Source organism: Phaethon aethereus, assembly GCF_964289735.1.
Source record: "Phaethon aethereus genome assembly, chromosome: 2".
NCBI lineage: Eukaryota > Metazoa > Chordata > Aves > Phaethontiformes > Phaethontidae > Phaethon > Phaethon aethereus.
The window spans coordinates 81,578,822-81,603,118 of record NC_138582.1 but is presented as its reverse complement, the minus strand read 5'-3'; the positions used below and the strand labels follow the sequence as shown (position 1 = coordinate 81,603,118).

The window sequence follows — 24,297 nt, the reverse complement described above, 5'->3', positions numbered from 1 at the left end:
TCTGTGTCCACCAGTACTTTAGCTCTGAGAGACATTTTTTGATTTTGTTTCATAAAAATTTAAATCCAAAATGAATTATCTGATTCTAAAACCTTGATTCCGGTATAAGAGGCTACAGAACCTTGCAGAAAATAACATGCCAGTTATCGCATCACCCACACTTTTTGTGTGTCATATCAACATCTAGAAACTGGATATTATGAAAATGGATGAATGTAATATCACTATGCTTGATAAATGCCTGTGACTGACTGAAAATATTCAGATTATGAGGGGTTGGACTTCTGTGACAGCAAAATGGCTGAAATTAACTACTTATTCAAGATGTCTCTCAATGAAATGGACCTGTAGGATTCTCAGTCTAGACAGTAACAATAATCACATACAAACTGCTACCATTTCCGTAATATTTGATTTGTGTCAAATATCTGCAACTGTAGTACAATGATATATGCTAATATATGCTAATTAAGCATTAGTTATGTGCAAATTACTTAATCTAATAAAAAAATACAACTTTGTGGCCAAAAGGTGTTGTATTCTGGGACTGTTCCTCAGTGACTGTTGTCCCAATGCCTCTTGCCCTTCTGAGTTTCCTCTCCAGGATCCCTTCACCTCACAATGCATACAGCTGGAAATTCAACCGCAGTCAAGGGCCAACACCAAGAAACATACTTCCTCTTCTCAGATGTGAAGAGAGGCAGGTGGGCAGAGATGGACCTGCTCACTCCCTGTGCCACAAGTCCCTGTGCCCACCATCCCATGACCATCACCCAGCCCTGCACCATCACACCTGCAGCAGCTGGCAGCAGCAGACCTGCGTGTCTTTCCCAGCTGTGTCATGAGCTTCATTAGCTCCTTGTGTACAGATCTCGATGATCAGACTCTCTGACCTCTCCTGCAGACAAAGAATATCACCCTGAGAGCTCTTGGAGAGCTCTCAGATGAGCTTCCACAGGCAAACTGAGTGCTCCTCCACCTGCAGCACATGGCTTCACTGCCCTGTCAACAACTTATTTAAAAGCGGCACACCTTTCCAGGAAAAGCTGCACTACACCTCTCAGAGTAAACACCCCAAGAGCCAGTTTTCTTCTTGGTGTTTGCCTGTGACTGTCTAGTATGTACAGTTAGATGATGACGAAGAAGCAGCAAAGCACTTTGCATACCTGCCAACATCAAGGCTTTCACACATTCAGTTCGGCCCTGCATCGCAGATTTCATCAGTGCTGTGAATCCAAACATATTCCTCTTCTCAATATCGAGCCCAGGAAAATAGTTCAACAAATAGTTTGTAATGGTTATGTGACCTTTAAAGAAATGAAAAAACAGAGAATATGTCACATAGACATAGACACTGTCTCAAGGTTAAACCAAAAATTACTTCTGCAGGTTTGATAACTGGAAAAATACAGACAATTAATAAGATCTCTTTTCCTCTTATCCTTTTCCACTCATTGCAGTCATCAGCCTTAGTGTTAGGTGGCACTGACTTGTGACCAGAGTGTTGGGATAGGAGCCTGGAAACCTGAGTTCCCATCTTCTCTCAAGTTCTTCTTGGCAGGCTTTCCTCGTCTCTGAAAAGTCAATTTAAGTTAAGAGAATAATTGAAGACCAAAGATGATCATTCTGAGGTTGCAAGGGGCCTCAGTTTCTTGACTCAGTGAGTAGCACTGCAAAGGGAATTCCTACAGCTTATGAAAAGAAGACACATCACCTGGGGGAACTGACTGCAAAGGTTCAACTGTTTCTCTCCCTGGTAAATTTGAGCCTTACAGTCACGATGCTTCATTAAACAGTGATTACACGTGACAGCTCCAGACAATAATACTAACAAACTCTGCCAGATCTGATACGAGACAAAGAAATACTTTGCATAGAATCCCACATTTTTCTTTTTCCATCTGACAGTGTAAAGCCACTTGCCTGTTCTCCAGCAATAGGAAAATGGGACCGATGTTCAGTTTTGGTAGTAAAACAAATGATTTAAGTTGTGTTTCTAAAAGCAACTGTTGTTGCCATTCGTGTGCCTTGTAAGCCAGGATAACTGGTGTCAGCAAGGGCATACTGAGTAGTTGAAGATAGCTCTGGTTAAATGGTTGGAAGACCAATTAAAACATCAAGTCTTTATAATTGGACTATCAGAACAAGATGAGTATCTAGTGCCATTATGACTCATTCAAAACAGTTTTCCCTTCACTTGTCATTCATTTTATGATGCTTTGATGCTTTATAAAATAATGCAGTCTGTCAGGCAGCTGCAACAATCACAATTTAATTACTAGGAGCTGTAAAAATATTCCCCCATCTCACTCTGCAGTCCAGCTGAATATTCTGTGATGCATGTCGTTCAAATTCGTCTAGAAATGTTACTGAAGCGTTATAATTCATACAGGACATATTTGAAGTCTATAGCATCACATCTGGTGCAGATCTAATCAGCAGTTGCTTTGCACCAACACAGTCCCGCATTCACTATGCAAAGCAAGTTAAGAAAATCTTTAGCAATTAATTTAGGATGTTTTCTAGGTGCTACTCTTCATCTCCTAGAATTTGCTGGACTCTGCTATCTTGCTGCATAACTGGAAACTCTCCTGAAACCTCAGCAGATGTAGAGGTAGCGCAGATCAGTTTAGCAACACCACAGTTAGAGAAAACCAAATAAGAAGCTCCCTGTACTTTGCGCTGTCTAATGCAATGAAATATAAAGATACAGCAAACCGCAACAAGCTGAACAAAGCAAAAGTTTAGGGTTTAGGGCAGGATCAAGTGACCCAGTCCTGCTTACTCAATACAGAGGCTTCAGCTTCACTGACTTTATGGCATAAGGTCATATCCTTATGGAATACCATACAGGGTATCGGTTACTACCAGGGGAATCTTTGTCCCCAGATTGTTTTGCAGGACATGCTCTGTTTCACCCATGTACAGTGTGTATCTTTATGAAGGTTTTGGAATTACATTACTACAGATGTTCTTCCTTTTGCCAAAAGTACAGCTGCAGTAAGAGGTGTTTTGTAAATCTGAGATGATCCCAAGAGTCAATTCTGAAAGACCTTGCTCAGCCAAAACTCTACAGGGGACTACAGAGGGCCACAGAGGAGACAGGAAAAAAAAAAAACCAAAACCCAGCAATAAAATAACAAAGAAAATGAAGAGGTTCGTGATTCTAAAAAATTTTGTGTCTCAAGGATTCCTGAAAACCACTTCAGTTTTAAACTGCAGGAGCTTGTGTCCTCTGAGGTTTGCTTCAAATTTCAAGTTCATACAGATATCAAACACAAAGCAAACCTCAGAGCTGCTAAGTTTTTGTTCAAGCTCTGTCATGTGCTTTTGATTTAAGGCAATAAAGTTTGCTTGCATTCTGTGTCTAGGCGAACTAAAAGTGTGCATATAAATTGTAAACCAGGTGAGTCTTCTGTGATTTAAAGTCTGCTATGAAAGCTATATGCAGCTCTAAAATAAATTAGACTGGCCTCAGTCAGTTTGGTCACACTGATTTTGTATCAGGCTTTTACTGTTTGTAAGCCAGCTCTATCTTCTACCAGAACTGGCATGCTACGGGTACGCTTCTTCGCCTTGTGAGCCATATTTAGAGATCAGCACAGATGTCTGTAATAGCTTAATTCACTTAATTGCTGCCACAGAGGAAATGCCTATAATGATGGCAATATTACCTAATAATCTATGAAATACAGGCAAAAGGATAAGCTGTAGAGTAAGGAAGATGCTCTGTCACATAACATCTCAATTTTTAATTGTCCTGCGAAAAGCCCGTGTTTGGTCTATGGGTGGTGAATGCTTTGTGATGGATGGGTGGAACCAAAGACACCCAGAACCTTTTACGCTCTGGATGCTTTAGGTGTCTGTGTTCTCGTGTCTCTCTTAACAAGCAGAAACTGAGATGATAACTTGTCATTTTGTGTTCCCAGCTCTACAGCCTTGCCCCAAACTGGTCCCTTGTACTGGGTCTGGCTGAGATGGAGTTAGTTTTCCCCACAGCAGCCCTTGATAGTGCTGTGCTGTGTATTAGTGGCTCGAACAGTGTTGGTGGCACACCAGTGTTTTGGCTACTGCTGAGCAGTGCTCACAGCATCCAGCCTGTCTCTCCATTTCCCCTCACCAGGCTGGGGCTGGGCAAGATCTTGGGAGAGTTACCCAAACTGGCCAAAGGAGTATTCCACACCATATGACATCAGCTCAGCTATAAAAGCGAAGAGAAAGGAGGAAGAGTGGGAGGCATTAGTTTTTTTGATGTTTGTCTTCCAGAGTAACCGCTACACATACTGAAGCCCTGCTTCCCGGGAAGAGGCTGGACATCGCCTGCTGATGGGAAGTAGAGAACAAATCTTTTGTTTTCTTTTGCTCCCGTGCATGGCCTTTGCTTTCTGCTTATAAAACTGCCTTTTTCTTGACCCAAGTGTTTAGTTATTTTTTTTCTCCATCCTAATTTCTTCGCCCTGTCCTGCCGAGGAGGGGAGTGATAGAGCAGCTTGGTGGCACCTGGCGTCCACCCAAGGTCAACCCACCACATCCCTGTAACAGAAAACATCTATACTTTGTGAGCAGATATGACTCTCTCTACACACCAGTGTATGCCAATTACCATGCCCTGTCACTGAGGTAGCTATGTCCTCAGCAGCAGCAGAACTGAGAAACAAAAAATTTAATGTAATTTTCCTCCCTTTTCCCTTTTTTTTAGATCACTCTCCTTCCTTTCTTTCCACTTGTTATTTCAGCCTCCTATTTGCATCAATCTCCCATTTTTTCTGCATTGTCCCTGTTTAATGATTTTGCTTCTGCTTTAACAGCACCAGCACCCATTTTGAGGCACCACCTCCTGCAGGCTGCAACGAATTCACACTCTTCAGAGGCAACCTCTCTTTGAGAAGGGATCCCACTTCTGTAGGAAATACTGAGAGAGCAAGAGAATGGAGCAGTTTTCAAACCTGAAATTTACCCACTAAGCAGAGCCCTTTGGTTATTTTTCTATACTAATAAGTGTTTTAGGAAAGTACTGCTTTTCACCGATCCCTTCAGCCGACCTTTCTCAGGTCAGCCCATGCAAAAAACTTCAGGTTTAGATACTTTTTTTGAAAGATGAGAATCTTAAATTATCAAAATCAAATTAGTATGAGGAACTGAATTCACCTCTCTTCTAAGACTCTATCTGGTCTATAAGATAATTCTATTTAAATCAAGCTGCCGCTCAGGTTTGAGCATCCTGTCTGGGCAGTCATGAAACGGCATAGGCAAGTGTGGGTTTTAAACTCCTCTAGCAACAGTAGAGGCCACCCTATCATCTCCTTAGTCTCGGTACCTCACGTTACAGACGCAGCCTCTGAAACACATGGAATGATTCCACAAGACTGCAGCCTCTTTCCCACCCAGCTCCTCTGCAGGGTCCAGCCATGCCTGATGGCCCACTTGGTCAGAGGATCATAACAGAAACGGCAGTGCTTTCTGAAACCTTCTGATACCACCTTACAATCAGCTGAAATAATGTGGATTTTCCACTGGAAAAACAATACTTCTGGTATAAATAACAGTGATCTCTCGGAAGAATTTATTTTGAAAAAATATTATTTCTGTGGACTAAGGGTAAAACAGAAAAGACCCTGCGCTAAAGGAAAGCTTGCATAAGCTTTGCTTTCATTTCTTTATAATACACTGCTCAGTGTTACTGCGTAACATTCAGCAATAATTAAGCAGCATCTATTGCACCGTAGCTCCTCCGGTTGCAATGTTAACCTCATGGTAATCTCTATTAACACTACAGCAGTATCTTGTGATAATGAATTAAATAACTGGTGTCAACACTGTAGCTCAGGGTTATTATAGGCAGGGGAAAACATCCAAGTTGTTAGGAATTTTTATAAGCTTCTGCTGACTACAGTCATTTCCAGTTGCTTTGGGGATCAATAGCAAGTACTGGCAGAGAGTGTCAAGTCAATGTCAGTGCTCTGCATTAATTCTGAGCTCATTATCATGAGTTATAAAGGTCAGGAAGGAGTCAGTGTTAAACCTTTCATAGTCCAAATTTATATTAGGGCAGATAAATAAAAGTACGTCAGAGTTTTGGAGACTTCTCCGCGTTCGTTGGAAAGCTACCATGCTCCTGACTTTGCTATGAATGCGACTACTGTGGTCGCAATTATTTCTTCCAATACTCAAGACCTATCTCATAGCGGCTTCTTTAGCAGAGTTCACTTTTTGGTACAAGGCAAAGCACAGTTTGGTATTACCTGGAAATGTCTAGTGGCAATATTACTTAATTAAAATCAAAACCTAACCACTCCAATCTTCAGACTCGGCTGAAGAGGACACGGGATATCTGTTGATGTTGCCTGATGGAATTTAGTTTCCCCCATCCAGCCAGAGAACAGACAGGGTCGGGGAGGGAATACTATATCCCATGAACTCCCACGAATATCCCATGTTCTTCATTAGTGGGAAGACGTGATAAAGACCACATAAGCATTTCCTCGTAAAGTGATTGCCTTTGAGGTGCACGTTCGAGGGATGCAAAGGAAACCATGGATGCAGAGCCAGGCAGCCTTTGGAACAGCCTTTAGGCTACAGAAGGATAGCCCCTTTGGTCAAAGTTTTCCTGATTCACATGCTTCAGCATTTTGTTAGCACTTATAAGAGAAAACTACAGTTTCTCTTAAAGGTTAAAGCACACTGTTACAGTTTTAATAGTAATAATCGACTGATTTTTTATTTTAATGGTATACTTGAAACTAGTAATTCGTTTGGGAGCATCTCTTACATTTATGTGATCTGTTACACTTGTTCACAGAATATCACCATGCTGGGTGGGATAAGAGAAAACCTGGGGATAAACTCTGCTCTCACTCCAGTCTGCACCAGGATTAACATGGTCAACGTCAATATAATCAGCCCGTTATAAAAGCAGCATTGACAAACACTGAATCCTGCTGAGACTATACAAATAGGGTTTTTAACTATGGAGTGGGTGAAGAATGTTTCAGCAGCTGAGGTATTTCTTGATGACAATACATTTTCCTACAGTCAGCAATTACTACAGACCCACTGAGGTAAGTGCAACGAGCATAAGAAAAAAGATGCTGTGAGCACTGATAAAGCACATTAGATGACCAGAATGTTGACTGGTTGCTTGCCAGAGCAAACATAGGAAAATAAGGTTAAAGGAGCAAAACAGTATAGTACTGAACACTTGGGGCAGGATTTTCTTTATTTTTAAGTTTAAAATGTTAATGGCATCTACTATAAATGTATAGCTTTTTCTGTCTTTATCAATTGTATAAATATTACTGTAGATTAATTAATTCAAAGAAAAATCATGACATACTTCTTTGGGAGAGGGCTTGGCCAGGATTATTTTATGCAGACTAATTTCTCCTAGGACTTTGACAAAATCCTAAAAATAATAACCATAACGTACACTCCTCCTAAGACCCTGTATGCAAGAGGTGAAACAAGGTGCCTTACCTGCCTGTGCAGCTGTAATTAGAGCCGTGTTCCCTTCGTTGTCCTGCCAGTTCACATCAAGGTGAGGGCATTGTGATAAGGCTATTACAATGTCCACAAAACCTTGGTAACAGGCAATGATAAGACCATTCTGTAAGTAAAATATAAAGAGAGAGTTAGATTTACCAGACTCAGAAAAGTTCACTGAGGTAGCAGACTAGTCTGGGTTTTTTTTTTCCCCCCAGACCGAAGAACAGAGAAGGTATTGGCATAACTAGTGATTAGCTCTGGGCACAATGTTCAGATCCAAAAGATCGCTTTTTATCTCTGCCCTTTGGTGAGCAACATTTGGTATTCCTCAGACATACATGAGAGAGTATGTGTTATATTATGCTACTTGGAAAGTAACTGTTTATAAACGGCTCATGTTTATATGGCTATATACTCTACACCCAAATGAGAATAAATCAGATTTTATTATATAATAAAATGAACCCAGCAGGTAGGATGAACGGGATCTGAACTGAATATTAATTCTCTGAAAAACAACTACTTGTTTTCTGAAGGGGAAGCGGTAGGCAGGAGTCGTGTTCATACTGCCTGTTGCTATCTTTAAATACTTCAGGTTTCCCATTAGAACCAGACCTTTTTTATAATCGTAAATAAAATAAAATGGCTTTTAGAGTTACTGTTTAATGTGCTTTATGACAGCTGGAAGCTGTAAAACTTCCAGGAGGAAGCCAAGCCAGGAGGTAAAACTTGTAACTTGGCTTGGTACCCAGCCAGCGTTTCACTTCACAGCAGCAAACTGAGACCTGCCCTAAAATACATCAGATTACACGTGTCTTTAACCAAATGGAACCACAGCACTTAATCCTGGCCGCTCACTTGACCACTCAGATTAAGACCATTATCTCCGGCCTTCAGGATTACGCAGGCAGCCCGGTGCCCACCCGCAGGAGGCTGATGGGCGCAGAGGATGGCGGGCGCAGACAAGTCAGCGCCAACGCATGACCCGTTTTTCGTCACCTCAGCATCGGTGTCTGGCAGTTGAAAAGACAGGGGCAGAGACACAAACCTCAACCTCTCTGGTAACCCCGCCTGCCCAAAATGCGCTCACACAGACCTGCTGCAAGTTCGTACCCACAAAGGAATAGCGAGAAAGAGAACGCGGTTATGAAAACTGAAGGGCCCGCCCTGGTTCCTCCACCTTTTCTAAGCGGCTCTTGCCTAAACATTCTGCTTCTTTTCCCCATGGACACTACTGAGACAGAGCCATTTGCCAAATGACAGCAGCTGCAGCTTCTGATTTATTGTCATTATAACTGGTTGGCTAATATTTCAGTGTCCTGTTTCCTTATTATTCTGGATAGCCCTTTTGGCTTAGGTGGCCAACAGCTTCATTAAGAGACAGAGGCAATGCCAACTCTTTGGGACGCCCACTGGCCGTGTACGGTATTTCTCAATTGCACCTTTCGAAAAAGTATTACTCCGATTTCTTTTATTCTCAATTCACTCTTGTTCTCAGTATGAAACAACGCCCACCACTGCTTTATAAAGAGCATCTCCACTTCCTTGTGAAGAACCCGTAATACTTCAAACCAGTCCATTGAAATGGTACAGAGGATTCTGCTTAAAGATATACATACGCACATGTGACCTGAAATAGGTCACTAAAAAGTATGTGCTCTTCTAGTGGGACTGTTCAGATTAATCCAAGTTTTACTACAATGTAATCATTCTTAGCTTTTAAAAAAAATGTGTCAGTGTCTACTTGGTAAGGACTTGAGCATTATTTTAGTTCTTTAATAATTCCATTTTTCACCTGAGGTTTAGAATACAGGTCTTTACAGTTCCAAAAACTCTGTGGATTTAAAACACCACCCAATCATTCAGAAAAATATCAGTTACTAATGATAGCAGAAACCTAAGTATATAATAGTTTGGAGACCTAAAATTCTTGAAAGAAAGAAGGGGGATCCTATTGTTCACTGAAAAAAATGGCGTTTTTTAAGAGAGTGGTATTTTCAAAAAGCCATCAAAATAACTTAAAGTAGGTACCATGTCTGATGGAAAAAACCTGTTTCACTTAGTATCTGATATTTTCACAGGACATTTTTGTGTTCTAAAAGTATTTATGAGATGCTTAAAAAAAATATTCATTTTTTGCTCTCCTTAAATTACAAACAAACTGTAAAACAGCAAAACAAAAAATAACAAACAACAAACATTAGCTCTTTTTTGCAAGAGGCTTTCACATGATGGTATTTAGGGATTTTTGTCCTACTTTTAGTGGGTACTTCCATCAGATGGAGTGCTAAAGACGCATCTAACACACACTGGCAGTCCGATTTCAACAGATATGAGACTCAATCAATCTCAAAATCAATCAATCGATCTCATTCACTGTTCTGAGTTTACAAACCAGAAGGATTACTTAGGTATCAACACTTCCCAAAGTTTGTTTTCCAAAGGTGCTATCAAAGACTGCTTACTTAAGGATCGGGAACGGCAACAGAGAGTAGGAGCTTTCGGGAACGGCAACAGAGAGCAGGAGCTTTCCATGGGATTCCATGATGCATAACAGGGAAAACCATTTTTGAAGGGCAGCTGGACGAATCTGAAGCGGGTCAGGTAAGAGTGTGAGAACCTGGTGTTCGACAAGAGGGTGCCTGGCTGAGACGCAAAGTGCGCAGTCGCGTGAGGACATAACAACCAGCCGCTTCACTGCCATATGGTTCCCAGCGCCATCCCGACCTGCAAAGCTGACGCAAGGGCTCTCTGGTTACCCCCAACCCGCTACGCGTCTCACAGGGAGGTGGGTGAGGCGGGCCGCTTGCTGAGGGACTGCTCTGCTTTGCGTAGCTCCTGCACATACATCAGATACTGACATGAGGTGCAGGAGCTTCAGAATGAAAATTGCAATAAACCCCTGGATTCGACAGTTATTTCCCAAATACTCGTTCAATGACACCATGATAATTTGTGGTTTCAGGTTTCCTGAGGTTTTTTTTCTTTTTTTTTCTCTTTGCATCCATTTCTGGCCCTGTCTGTATTCTGCTTGCTGAAAGTTAGTGAAACAGAGTAGCCAGGATACACAATCAGAGCATGAGTCCGGAATCTTTAACTTCATATACCAATAAATACTATTATCCAGAGCCATAATATATTACAAACTCTTTCAACAATCTCAATTCATAAATATAACTGATACAAAATTGCTTTCAACAAACAGCTTTTTGAAGCAATTGGTAAAGCAGTAGCCTGTATCACAGCAGTCTGCAGGAAAATACAGCTGTACGCTTCATGCTTTATTAAAAGGTAAAAAGAACGCAGTGTAAATGACTTTTAGCTAGCAAATTCTGAACCTCAATAACCTGGTTATCCTCAGAAAAGATATGACCTTTTTATCCCATTGATATTCTACCAAGACACCAATTATTCTACTCCGCATATGAAGGCTCATGGTGCAATTGTGAAATAGTCAGTATGTGGAAAATTTTTTTTTTTAAATTGAGTCTTACTATTATTTTGTCAATAAGATCAGTCCTCAGACATATTTACTATATGTGAAAGCTTTAGGAGAATGAAGATTGATAATTCTTAAATGTATGTCCTCTTCCTAAGACTTCAACTTTTCTCCTTCAACAGCATCCTTTTCCCTCTCTTCCCTTTTATATGTCTTCAGCCACCACTTATTTTAAATCATAGCAACAAATCAAACTATTCCGATTAATATATATTAATAATCAGCTATTAGAAGGAATAACTGTACATATATCACATCATGCAAGCACAGCATCCCTGCTTTTCAAGGACTGTTTTCTTAGCTAAGACCTGCTCTCTCCTGTTCAGAGTCCAGGGTTGCTTCCCATCATTCTTCCAGACCAATGAAACAGAACAGGCAAAAAAAATCTGCTGAAGAGACATTAAACATAAAATGGCACTGATGCCTTTGGATTATAGGTAAAGGGATTTCTTCATTACAGGAGACCAGGGCTGCTGGCTTCTCTGAGGTTTGCAACAGATCCCATTTCATTTTTCAAATATCGCATACAGGCGCTGCGTGACAAACAAGAAAGCATGAGTCATCCATCACATCAACTACATTAACATTTACTGTTGATTTTTCCACATAAGGGGGGGTTGAAATTCAGCCCAGGAACAGGTTTTTTCCAAGTAGAAGCCATACTATATGACATATCTTATTTTTATGTAACTAACTAGCACAGTTTTGAAAGATCCCCCTTTGTTTTGAAGTGAGAGCGCAAAATTAACAATACTTTATTTAGAATATATGACAAAACAATCAGCCTGGGATAAATTACTTATTTTCCATATATTCTAAATAAAGTATAACTAATATTCTTAATATTATTCCAGAGTACATAAGTGGACATTTCAGGCCTGGGACTACCTGAAGTTTATCAGATGTTGCAACACCTTCCTCAAGCAGTGTTTATGAATTGCAAGAGTTTCATAGTGCTCTTCTGTAATCAGACTGTAAGTATTGCATTAAAATTTCCTACAAAAGCATAAACTTGAAATTTGCATGTTTGAAATAGAATAAAATAATCCTGGGAAGCTTTTGATTCCTTTGAAACTGGTATTTCTTCATGTGCCTTTGATTTCATGTAAGACTGGAATAGTGCTGCCACTATACAAATAAACTCTGCTTTGCTCAGCTGTCTTGGCTAATGACATAACACTGTGTCTGATTGAGGTCATGGCTATCTCAGGAGACAATTTTATAAATCAGATGTTATGACATAATTAAAGATGTAAGGCTATTTTTACACTAGGTCATTGCAGAGAATAGAGATCACAAGAAATACTAGAGGATCAATAATGAACTCAAGCTAACAGCAGAGTAGGTCACATACAGCACGCAATTATTTTAGTTTTAAAAAAATCTCTTCAGGCAACTTATTTTCCACCAAGATGCTGAGAATGAGAACAGCTTATTGCAGCTTTTCGCCTATTATCCCAGACAAAAATGGGTCTGCAAAAGACTAAATTGACATTACCCATTGCTTTTCATAAGCATCGTGATAAACAACTGTCCAGTTTGCTTTGAATGCATCTGTAAGTATTAATGACAATTCTGCAAGGTTAGTTTAACAGCAATGATTAAAACTGCATGTGATTAAATTAAATGAGATTATTCACTGTAATCCATAATCATATACAGGGCAAACTATGAAAATTATGTCTAAGTTAAAAGCATATTACACAATAATAAAAAATAAAGGAATACCAAGTTGTGTTTTAACTTTTTCTTATTGATTTATGAAAATAATAATTCATATATTTAATCGTTTGTGTTATACATAACTCACTATTATAAGAGAACTATATATAACTATCGCTCACTTGAACATAATTCACATACGAAGAAAAAAACCCAAAAAAACAGGTCAAGCATTTCAAAATAAATCTCCCAAAGTTATTTGAGAGAAATTCAGATCTCCACTGAAAAACTCTGGGAAACTTGGGTTAACAAAGATTCTAAATTTACATTGTATTAAAAAGGAGCAAAATTTAGTGCGGGGCATCGCTACCCGCTATATACTAACTTGTGTATAATGCACAAAACCTTCCGGTCTGCATAAAGCAATCTGAGAAACTTTCATAAATGGCTTGAGCTTGTATTATAATTGGTTTAGCTGATTAGATCAATGGCGACTGAGATGAGGTAATTATTCAGGTCATCAGTCCCATGAGAAGCGGTGTTTATGTGCTGCAGAAATCCATCAAGCACATAAGCTTTCATGTTATCCGCACGAAATAATTTAGGCTGACCTTTTAGAGAAAGGGCTGCAACAGCCTCGTCACATACAAATCTATGTTGGGAAAGCGACAAAAAAAAGAGCTGGTAATTGAAACGAATTTTGTCTGACCGTCGCTCGGACAAAACCCCACGTGCCTGGAGGGGGCAGAGGCAGGGGTGCTGATTTAAAACCACAGGGGAACACAGAGGCCCGAAGCACGATATGGTACCCAAAAGCGATCTCAAATGGCGCTGCCCCTCCCCATGCCTGAATAGTGACGGCACAAAATTGCCGCCTCCGCTTCCCAGCATTACGAACACTCACAGACCCAGACCCCAGCGTGAACTGCGCTCCACTAGCTAAAAACATGGGCCCGTCCATGGACAGGCAGAGGGTAACCCACCATTCTTCCCTTCTGTTCTGTGGGATATGTTCAACTTCAACTACTCTGTAAATGCCAGGCCACAGTCAGGCCACACGTCTTTAAGTAAAGGTATACCTCAGTGCATGTATCACCTCCGCAGAAGTCCTGACTTAATCTGTTCTGATCCAAATCTCCGTGATCACCTCTAAAAATAGTCCCACGAAAGTTCATTTTACTATGCTTGCAAAAGCTTGCGTTACACAACAAAGAAAACCGGTGCCACTTGTGTAATAAAGCAGACAACATAAAAAGCTAATGAAATCAGTGTGACTTTTCTTATTTACTAACATTGTCTGAACTGGTTGCCACATCACTAGTGACATAAGCAACTGGCAGAAACCTTGGGAAGCTGCGGCCAGGGGCCATAAGGGACACGCAGGGCAAATCAACACACGCTGTGTAGCCAGAGAGATGCCAGTGGGTGGGATATACAGGAAGCAATTTGTTTTATCATATGGCGATACTGAGAGACACTTATGAGGGATTAACCCTTCTCTTTTTTTTTCAATCAAGCCCCATAAATAATAAAAGCAAATAATTCAATGGGAAACCAAAAACCCTTGTGCTGATGGGGACTTGGGGGTCGTACGCTGTTCCACAGGAGGCCGGAACACCTCCCCAGCTCCCGCACTGCCCAACCTCTTCTCCCAACGCCAGCCATCCAGCTGCCTCTCAACATGGCTCCCTCAACCAAAGCTGGGGGGAGAGGACGACTGAGAAGTCGGACGATTACATCGCCAACGCGTGGGAAGCCCGATCGGAAGAAAATGGGAGCATTACACCAGAAGCAGCAGGTTTTTTTTTCTCCTTATTCCTGCGGGGAGTTCTCCTAACCTCCCCATGAGGCAAGCCCTGGGTGAGACAAGAACCGGTTGCCCCCCACCACACCCCGTCCCCCCCGGGACGCTCTGGGCGCCGCAGGAGGCAGCTCCTCTCTCAGACCCCTTGACCGCCCTCGGCTGGGCGGCTGCCAGCCCTCGCCCCCCCAGGCGCCTCCCCCGGACCACGCCGTGCCCAAAGGGCTGGCGGCCGCTGAAGGACGGGAGATGTTTTTTGACCGTGTAGCTTGGCCAACAGCCAATGCTCACCGGCACCTCCTCTCCCGACCCACCGCTTTGCTCCTCACGGCACCGCGCCCTCTCGGCCGCCCTTGTCGCGCGCGGCAGGAGGAGGGCAGCAGCAGAGACTAGGGACTAGGGCCCCCGGGACTAGGCCCAGCAGGGGAAACAGCCCGGCAAGAAGATACCAGCTGAGGGGCATCATGTCGACTGCGTTGCAGGAGGCCTGGGCTGCATCGCCAGCTGTTTCGCTATGAGTTAAGGTGACTCTCGGTGGTACTTCTTAGAACGGTAGCAACGGGACTTGTGTTGTCAACATGAAAAAATCTTGCATTGTTGTTCCCCTCTCTGAACATCAGCTTGAAACAAAGTTTTCATGGACAGGAGCCAGTAGCTGGTACAACTGACTGAGGCATATTTTAACATTGAGGCACTTGAGTTAGGAAATTTAATGTGATTCAATTTATAAATATATATATATATATAAATTAAAAAATATATATATTTGCTCAGGATGTTAGCAGATATACACATTCATGCTCTAGATCAGTTTTGTTAAAATAATGCATTATTTTGCAGTGACAGCTGGTAGGACTATATTAGGAGTGTACTAACCAGTTTTAAGTGTCATCAGGTAGGAGAAATGCCTTTGCTAGTGACAGCAGACTGTTGTGCAACAAAGCAATATACAGAATGAAGAAGTTTCTATGGACAGAGAGGAAACTGTGATCGTTTTCTCAGAGCTGAAAAAAGAAGTGGCATTTCATGTAGTCCAATCAGTCCAAAATTAAGCTTTTCAATGTATGTGAGGTCAGTGGTCACAGCAGAAGTAAACAAGGTAGAACTTTAGAGAAGGAGTATGTAAGGAATCTTTAAGGAAATACTGTTTAATAAAAATAACACATACTTAAAATGAACTGGCAGGTAACCTAATGGAGCTTATTGCCATTATCCGTATGTTAAAACGATGTTACCTCTAGATTCAATAACATGGAAAATCAGTCCAGGATACCACTTTCAGGCAAATTTTCTCTGTTCTGCCTATGGGTTGCCTGACTGTAAAGGACAAAAAATACTGTGGGTAGATGATAGGGCAAGTAACACAATTTTTATCAGGTTAATTTTCACATCTTCAGTTTATTTAGACTGTCATGTTAGGTACAACTACTAAGTAGTGATGATCCCTGACAAATAATGCAGCCTGAATAATCCTAGCTTTCCTCTTTGTATAGAACATACTCATCAGTGTTAATATTGTCAAATGTTAGTGCCAAGTTTTGATAGTGTTGACAGTAATAACACGAGTCATTTTTATACAGCCAAATTTATACATCCCTCTTTGCTATGCCTGTTTTTCAAGATCTGTGGTAGACGCGGGCCACTCGTCTCTGGCTTAAAAGTAAGGGAAGAGATTAAATTTATAAGAAAGAAGTGAGAGGTTTGATTTCAGAAAACAATGTAAATGATGTACTGAACTTTAACGAGGGGATCCTGATGTAAACCCAGAAGGCATTTCTACCACAAATCCCATGTCTGCACCTTAAGGTGCTCTAAACATTACAACCCAAACCATTAACTGCAGAGGGCTGGGGGAGGCAATGTCACCGACTCGCACCGATGTCAGGATCCTGCCCCAATGAATAGTGAGAGGATTTTGATTTTATTTATTTGTCTTTCACTGGTTTTCTATGCAACATTTAGCAAGGCTTCCAAGGGCTGTAAACCATCCTGCGAACAAGGATAATGTATTTCTGGATCCTTAAATGAGCAGCACATTATTATGCTTTGCTTGGAACGGGTGCTTCCAGCTAGTGATAGATTTAAAACAGCGAAGTGCTGACTGCTTCCTCCTGTGAAAGTGTAAGGCTGGGAGTGCCTGCTGCTCCGGCCGATTGCTGCACAAAGCTGCAGTGAGTTTGGGAACCACTGAAAGAAAATGAGTTTGTAATAAGGATCAAAATACACTTTTCGTGGAAATAATTATATGGAAAACATTTTGCAGAACCTCTCGATTGTCAGATTGCTTCAAAATCCGATGCTACAATAATAGTCTTCCCATCAATTACATCATTGAAGCTTTTTTTTTTTCCCCAGAAAGGCAAAACCCCTAAAACTAAGCAAAGTGACAGTCAAAGGTGGATCATCTAACAGCATAACCCAAACCTCATGTGGTTTGTATTCAGTGCACTCTCTCACCACATAAGACTTTTAGGAACATTCAGAAACCAGTTTAGATCTGAACTCCAAGTCCTGGGCCTGACGGACACTACTAACTTCTCTGCTGGTCTCCAGATATATACATATATTCATACACGTTTAAGGTAAGAAGGAGAGTTTGCAGCATTTTAAAGACACATTTTGTAGTGCATTCAGAAGCCATGTGAAATGCATTTTGTGCACTGACATAACTCTGTCAAAAGTACTTCCTTTGGCTTTAAGGCATATGATTCAGCTCCTCTCTATGTGTTTAACAGACACATTTTCCTTTCTGTTATGTTCTGTCAGACACCGGCTGACCGTAGCTTAGAGCTGTTGTGAGCAGCTAAACAGAGCATTTGAATGTATAGGATTTTTTAGGAGAGCTCTCAAAAAATAATGACTCACAAAATCTTCGTAAGCAATAAGTTGCAGTTTGACTGGCTAAAAGATAAATGCACAATCTTCTACTCCATCATAATCTATCCTTGTATCTAACCGGTCTCTTCTGTAAACAACATTTTAAAGCCCTCAGTGCATTTTCACTGTGGAGTCCTTTTTCTGAAGAGACACGGCCAGCGATGAGCTTGCAAGCACCCTCTTGTGGCAATGAGCTCCTGTAGTTATATTAGGAAAGACCTTCCCAAGAGGTTTCAGTTCCTTTCCTCCAACTTCTGTAAATTTATTTTGCTTGTGTTCCTCTGAGCCTCCCGCTTGTGGAATTGCATCAGATCCAAACCTTGTAAAGAAAGAGCCCAGGAAGACGTCTGTCCATGAGTGGTTAATCTGCCACTGGGGAAAAAAAAAAAAGTCCCTTTCCTCAAAAGGAAAGCAACTTGATGAAGAAAAAAAACCCATTAGGGTAAAAGCTCTTCCTTGCAGAAGCCCTCCATTCACCAAGAAGAGCAACTGCATACACTTCTCAGGACACCGGAGATGGGGAACTGCCTGCACGCTACACACAGCACTGCACTGTACCACACACAAAAATACCAGCCTATTTCCTCACCCTTTGGTCTAAAGAAGCCATAAGACCAACAAAAGCCCAGTCTCCATCTTAGTCTGCCATTTGACAGTAAGTTTCATAATGACATCAATGGGTAAGTAACACCCGCATTGTCTCTTCCTTCCAGCCTCCCCTGTGCTCTGGGTTTTGAACCTCGTTGCTCCTTTTTTATAACACTTCTAACAATAACCCTCCTTATCAATCTTTGATCTTCTAATAATAAGCCTTTATTGATCCTGGAACTGACCCAAATGGACTGGGAAACTGCTGTAAACTTTCTCCACCAGTGAAAACAAAGAGAGGGGAGAAGACCAGCTGCCCCTGTACAGCAGAAGGACAAGTTATTCTCAGATGACAGAAGTGTATTAGTATTTAGCCTACAGGGTTCACCTTACATGCTTCACTCTAGAGGTGTCATCACACAGCAACACTCAGCATCCTCTTTTAAACCAAGAGGATAACACAGTAACAACAATCAGTAGCTGTTGTTCATGAAAACACAAGCTAAATACTGATATTCAGGAAGAAATGTATGCTGAAATGTTAGTGGCAGACGTGAAGAAGGTTCTCCAGCTGGACCAGATGTTATTATTTTACTTCTAACAAGCAAAGATCCCACTGATGGGCTCTCATTGGCTTGTCTCTTCAGATTACCATCAACTAGCCCAAGCAGCAATGGTTCTTCAGACGTTAAAGTATCCAGGTTCTTGAAAGCCGTTATTATGCTTTCCACAATGAAAAAGCTTCCTTTATCTAGGATATGCATCTGGTTTTACCTAGACTGGCTTTCATCTCAGTTATGCCCGTTCCTGGTCTTTCCCCAGCTCCAACAACACAAAAGATTTCTTTGAGCATAAATATGAAAAAAGTCTCCTGCTTCTCCTTAGAAAACAAATAAACTTTTTAAGCAATAGACACATCTGTGGTGAATTGATGGGAGGTGTCTATTTTTCACTCAGAGACCTAAAATGGATTTTGGTGTGTATGGATTAGTGTCAACCCTTGTGATCCTAAAGGGTTGCAATCCTGTAATCCCACAGCTCCATGCAATGCAGCTACTGTGGAATATCACAGATGACCATGCTGGAGGCCAAAACCTGGATTTTAATAAGTATTACTCCTTGGATTTAGCCTTGTGAAACTTGGTGGGAAGTGCTATGGTTCCTGACTTCATAAGAGCTCTTTCACTCTTTCCCCTCTATGCCCTGCTAATTACTAGCGCCGCAGAAATTCCTCTGAAAAGTGGTTCTCCACAAAAGAGATGAGGCACTAATAACTGGGATTGTTTAAATACTGCCTTGGTAAATTCACACTCTCTGAATACTGGAGATTTCCAGTTATGGGTGAAAACATTACCTTAAAACAAAGTATGCAATTTTCAAGTAATGCATAGCGAACTAACATCGCTAATACTAAGAGTATAAAGCTTATGCCTAAATTTCTCATGTTCTGTAACTCTTAGAAACACTGATGACTGTGATCACATGTTAAATTACAGCAGAACATGTGGATTATGTTTCAGACAGACTTTTCCAGTTTTTATATAAGCATGCTTTGGTCAAGGGCAAAGAGGGTTCCGCTCTTGTGCCTAACACCTACAAGTACTGACAAGTCCATAATGTTCACGGCTGGTTAGAGAGCAAGAACTAACTCCTGCTATACAAACCATCAAACTACAGTTCTGTCTATTTGAGGAACAGAGTAACTGGTAGGCTACATACAGCCACTGGAGAGGAAATCCAGCGTGCCTCAGACTTCCCACTAAGGAATGGTTCCTTCCTCCAAGTTTAGCATCACCCTGCAAAAAGTGCATCTGTTTTAACAAAAGGCAGAATTACATTTTTGAAAGCTCAGAGGATAGCATTTGGCTGTATCAAGAACACTGCTGCTACTGGCTTGCAAGTCCTAGCAAGTAGCCTCACATTAATTTAGCGCTATATATAGGGAATGGGCTCGTCCACAATGATGCTTATCTGCAAGAGGCTCAGCCTGATTTTTTGTTTGAGAAAACACACACTGTGGCATTGAATTAACCTGTTCAGAGGGGACCTTTTTTCCTCTGGTGGCTCGCTATTTTTTGTGGATTCAACTTTTTAAAAATCCTGATGAAGACAGTTCTAAAGCAGCTTTTTTTTTAAAGTGTGCATTCCCAACTTAAATTTCTCTCTTTTATTACCTCAGCTGGCTAAATAAGCATTTATCATCCACTGCAGCTGTAACAGGTATCAGTGTATGAGCAGACAATTCGGCAAAGGTGAAAATCATATTTACAATATCCAAGTGAGAGACAGTAGCATCACCACCGTGTCTGCCTCAAGTCAACCACAGTACTGCAGCTGGAGTTTCACAAGCAAATGCCGCACACACTCGTTAATGCCATTACCTAGTGGCAGGAGATGAGGGAGGCTCTACCTGCCCTTGGTGCAGTCTTTCCTCCTTGACAGAGCCTGTGACCACCCTGTTTATCTCCGCTGAGCGTCTAGCTCCATGCAATACAGGCAGGAAGGCATCTTCTGCCTCTGTGTTTGCATCTAAGAATCTCATCTCCCAGTTAATACACCCTATTCATTTAAATAATAAAGAAACGTAGGGAGGGACTGAACATTAATATATTGTTGAATTTGAAGTAAAGAAGATAGAATTAAATATCTGAAAAAAGGAGGGAGGAATAATTTCACATTTATATTCAAATGCCTGGAATTACTAGCGATGACCTGCCTTTGTAAAAAACTGCTAACATAATACAATATATCCACTTTATAGAACTGTTTCAGTCAAACAATCCAGAAACTGTTCTTCTTCAACCTCATAAAATTGGAGAATATTTGGGTAAACTGCAAAAAAGCTTCTCTTGAGTCAGCACTTATATAAGCAATCTACTTTTTAATTTAAGGACCTATAGCTATAAGAGAAAGAGTAGACTTTTAAAATAGTTTTCTTAAATAAAGAACACCTTTTGCTGAAAAGCAACATCCTACAAAAAAAGCAGCATGTATCAAACACATCTGACTGAGGTTTTTCAGAGCTGTTTGCCGTGAGCCTGACATGTCTCTGTGCCCCACAGCTGCTGAAGAATTATAACAGTCTGGCACATCCTTGACTGCAGGATGGCATTTCTGTTGATAGAGCTCACTAATGGAAGCGGTATCTGAACATACTAAGGGACCTTTGAGTGATGCTCCAGGCCCCTGAAGAAAGAAAGTTATCCAGTTTATACGGAATTTTCAATGTACAGTTGGAAATGACATCCTCTGAAAAACAAGGAATTTTTTTTCCTTAACTGGCTTCAAGCCATACAGCTTATAAAAGAAAATAAATGTGTTCTTATGCCCAAGGCTCATCACAAAAGCTCTCTAATGTCTCCAGATGAAGATTTGTAAATAAATACCTTTATATAAAATAAAAGGAGACAGAAAAATATTGGCTACATGACACATTCCATCTCAGTTTGTGACAGCTATTACTGTTCACAAGAAGACTATATCCTATTGCATTCAATGTTGGCCAAACATCATACCAATTACTGGACTAGCACTTTCAAATAACTAAGCATTTAGCCACAGCCATATTATTCATGTCTTGAAAAAATTAGGAATTAGCAAATGGGCCTGTATATCCATCAGCTGTCTGTGCTGCTTTCCAGGATTTTCTGGTTTTCTGTTACGGAAGGATACTTCCCATCGGCTCAGTACGGCATTAGGCTGATCTGTTGCTATTAGAAAGCTCCATCTAAGGAAAAAGGCTGATAAGATCAGAAAACTTGAAGTGTATTTCTGATAAAGGTATAAACAAAGGTACACCAACAACTGCAGAGATTCCTGTATGGTAAATGAGGACCTTTGGTTGAAATGGACTTAGTTGCTTAGAGATACTTGTCCATTAGAACAGTAGACATGACCTGTAAACATGATTTTCTTCATTTTTGTGGTGCTCAACACCAAAGCACTGGAATTTTCTAAGACATGGGAGCAAAGAAACACATTTACCTTGAGGAAATATTGCAAAGAAGATTCCATTAACATTTGTGCAATTTTTCTATTTCATAATGATGAAGAGCATGACAGAGGAGGAAACTCTCCAATCATTGGATAAGCATAGGGTGGTTAGCAATGAACAGGAATAATGCGAATAAAAAGCTGGGATGGAGAGGTATTTCTGCACTTAAAAGGAAGATAGTTCGTGTTGGTGTAACTAAATATTCCATTATAAATATGGCATTTTGTTATTAGCAATGTATGACATTCTTAATGTAAATTTTCATCTATGCAGCCTTATTACATACATTACACTGAACTGCTGTTCATTTCATTTCTTTGGCAAAAGAATGAGGTGGGAGAGTCAGTCCTGGGAAACAAAACATTCGGGACTGGATGATAAAATGCACATTAGAGGAATTAAAAAATGCAGGACAGAAAATGTAGACCTCAGCGCATTTCCTTCTAGAGATTATGGCTGAAGGAAGAGTACATGTGTAGATTTGGTGGCAATGACTGAGTCCTGTGTCCATCCACAGGGCAACAGAAGAGCAAGCTTTGGCAGTCTGGTGCTGCTGGTGCGCGTCAGCTCGGCTCTGGGGGGAGCGCCGCATGGGGCTGGGGGCTTTAATGCTGCATGAAATCTCCAGAAGCAAATGAAATGTACAGCTAATAATTGCAGTTCTGGAAAGGTAAGAAGCAAGGTGCTAACGATGTAGCCTTCCAAGCCTCTGAGCCCTTTAATTCACAGAGAACTTTCTGCTTGCTACGGAAGCCCACCAGACTGTGCCCAACACTGCCAAGCAAGAACCAAAAACCCCTTCCACACCTCAGGAAGGACATACAGGTCATATGAAATTGCATCAGCTGCACAACGGCAATGACTCATACAGGAGCAGTAAACTGAAGGCGGTGTGTACCTTAATGATTTCAAGGAAAAATCTTTTTCAGGTTATGACCCTTTCTATTTCTGAGTCAGGTCCCCCCCTCCACCCTTCCTTAAAAAAGTGTGTGCTAGCTCATCTTACTCAGCTGGATATTAGAAAGCACAGGGAAGAAATATCAAGGTCTTGCCACTACTGAAGATAGCAAGACTGACAACTTATAATTTCCTTCTCTTTTTTTAAGCTCATGTACAAGGAAAATAGCTTCTACACACAGATTTGAAAATTACTGATTTAATAACATTTTCCTTTCCATATATCTTTATTCATTCATACTAAATTGTTTGTGGCATGAGGAACCTCATTAGTATGTGCCTTTCTGCATCAGATGTGTCTCCTCTAAATATTTGCTTAAGGACAAAAACTCCAGTAAGCTTAGACAGATTTGAAACCTTTTCAGAGAATATATAATCAATTTGCTAAGTAATTTCTGGTTCCTCTATCACTTCTACTAAAATTTTCATCAGTCTTTTGAAATGCCTTGATCTGGAGATAGGCTGTGAAGCTGCCAGTTTCCACTGGCTTTTATTTTTAATTCAGTAGAAATTGAGGTTGACTTAGGTCTGTGCAGAAAAGCTGCAGTGTAGGCAAAACAACAGGAAGGTTTGTTAAGATCTTCCTTCACTTGCACCAATGAGAAAGACAAAAGTTTACAGAAGTGAAATGAAATGGAAACCAAACACTATGAACAAGTATAGTCACTGTCCATTTAACAGTTCATCAGGCAAAGTATCTTTCTCGTGATCTCAGAAGATACGGGTTTGGGTTTTTTCTTTTCTTTTCCATGAGGAGTGGAAGCTAACATCCGAACGTTGCAGCTGCTTATTCCAGATTTTCTAAGAACTCCATATCCCTATTAGCTAAAAAGATCACAGAGTAGCAATGGAAGAATGGTAAAACTTATGTTTTTCTCCCTCAGTTTTGAGGAGCCTGGAAGCCGTAACATGTCTTCCCCTCAGACAGACCTCTACACATTTTCAAATGATTTGCTAAGCATTTGGAGTTACATGTCTATTTCTCGGATACAAAGTGAGAGCACGCTCCGTGGTTATACTGCAGTGTTTTCCAGAGCAGACAGCCTTGTCTTTCTATTTCTACCTCAAAATTACGGGCAGGATGTTTCCTGTTACCTTCAGACTCCAACTCCTTCAATCCACCTCTGGAAAGACACAAACAATAGCAAATACCCAGAATGAAGCCTTGTTGCAGTTAATTGATGTACCTAACGTTAGTATCAAAATCCTACAGCAAAAAATCACCTTCTTCCCCTTACCGTTTGGAAATCTCATCTTGGATATTTGCACAGTAGAACTGTTGTACATAAGATGATTATACTGGTATTTCTTTGTAGCAATAATCTTAAAAGTTTAGCCAATACAGGTAGATTTCAGAATAATGTATTTTGGAATGACATTGTTGATTGCAGTAGCACAAATCACAGAATCACAGAATCACAGAATGTTGGTCTGATT

The 24,297-nt window shown here is 40.8% G+C and overlaps 1 protein-coding gene across 1 annotated transcript in view; it reads right to left on the bottom strand.

Moving 5' to 3' along the window:
- Positions 1-24,297, bottom strand: part of ANKRD33B (ankyrin repeat domain 33B) — a gene marked incomplete at its 3' end in the record, with an annotated part of 46,204 nt that overhangs the window by 5,795 nt on the left and 16,112 nt on the right. Inside the window, exons 2-3 of the mRNA XM_081996649.1 lie at positions 7,474-7,603; positions 1,167-1,307 (exon numbers count right to left, since the gene is read on the bottom strand). Of these exons, the coding sequence (XP_081852775.1) occupies positions 1,167-1,307; positions 7,474-7,603 (271 nt within the window). The remainder of the gene's footprint in view (positions 1-1,166; positions 1,308-7,473; positions 7,604-24,297) is intronic.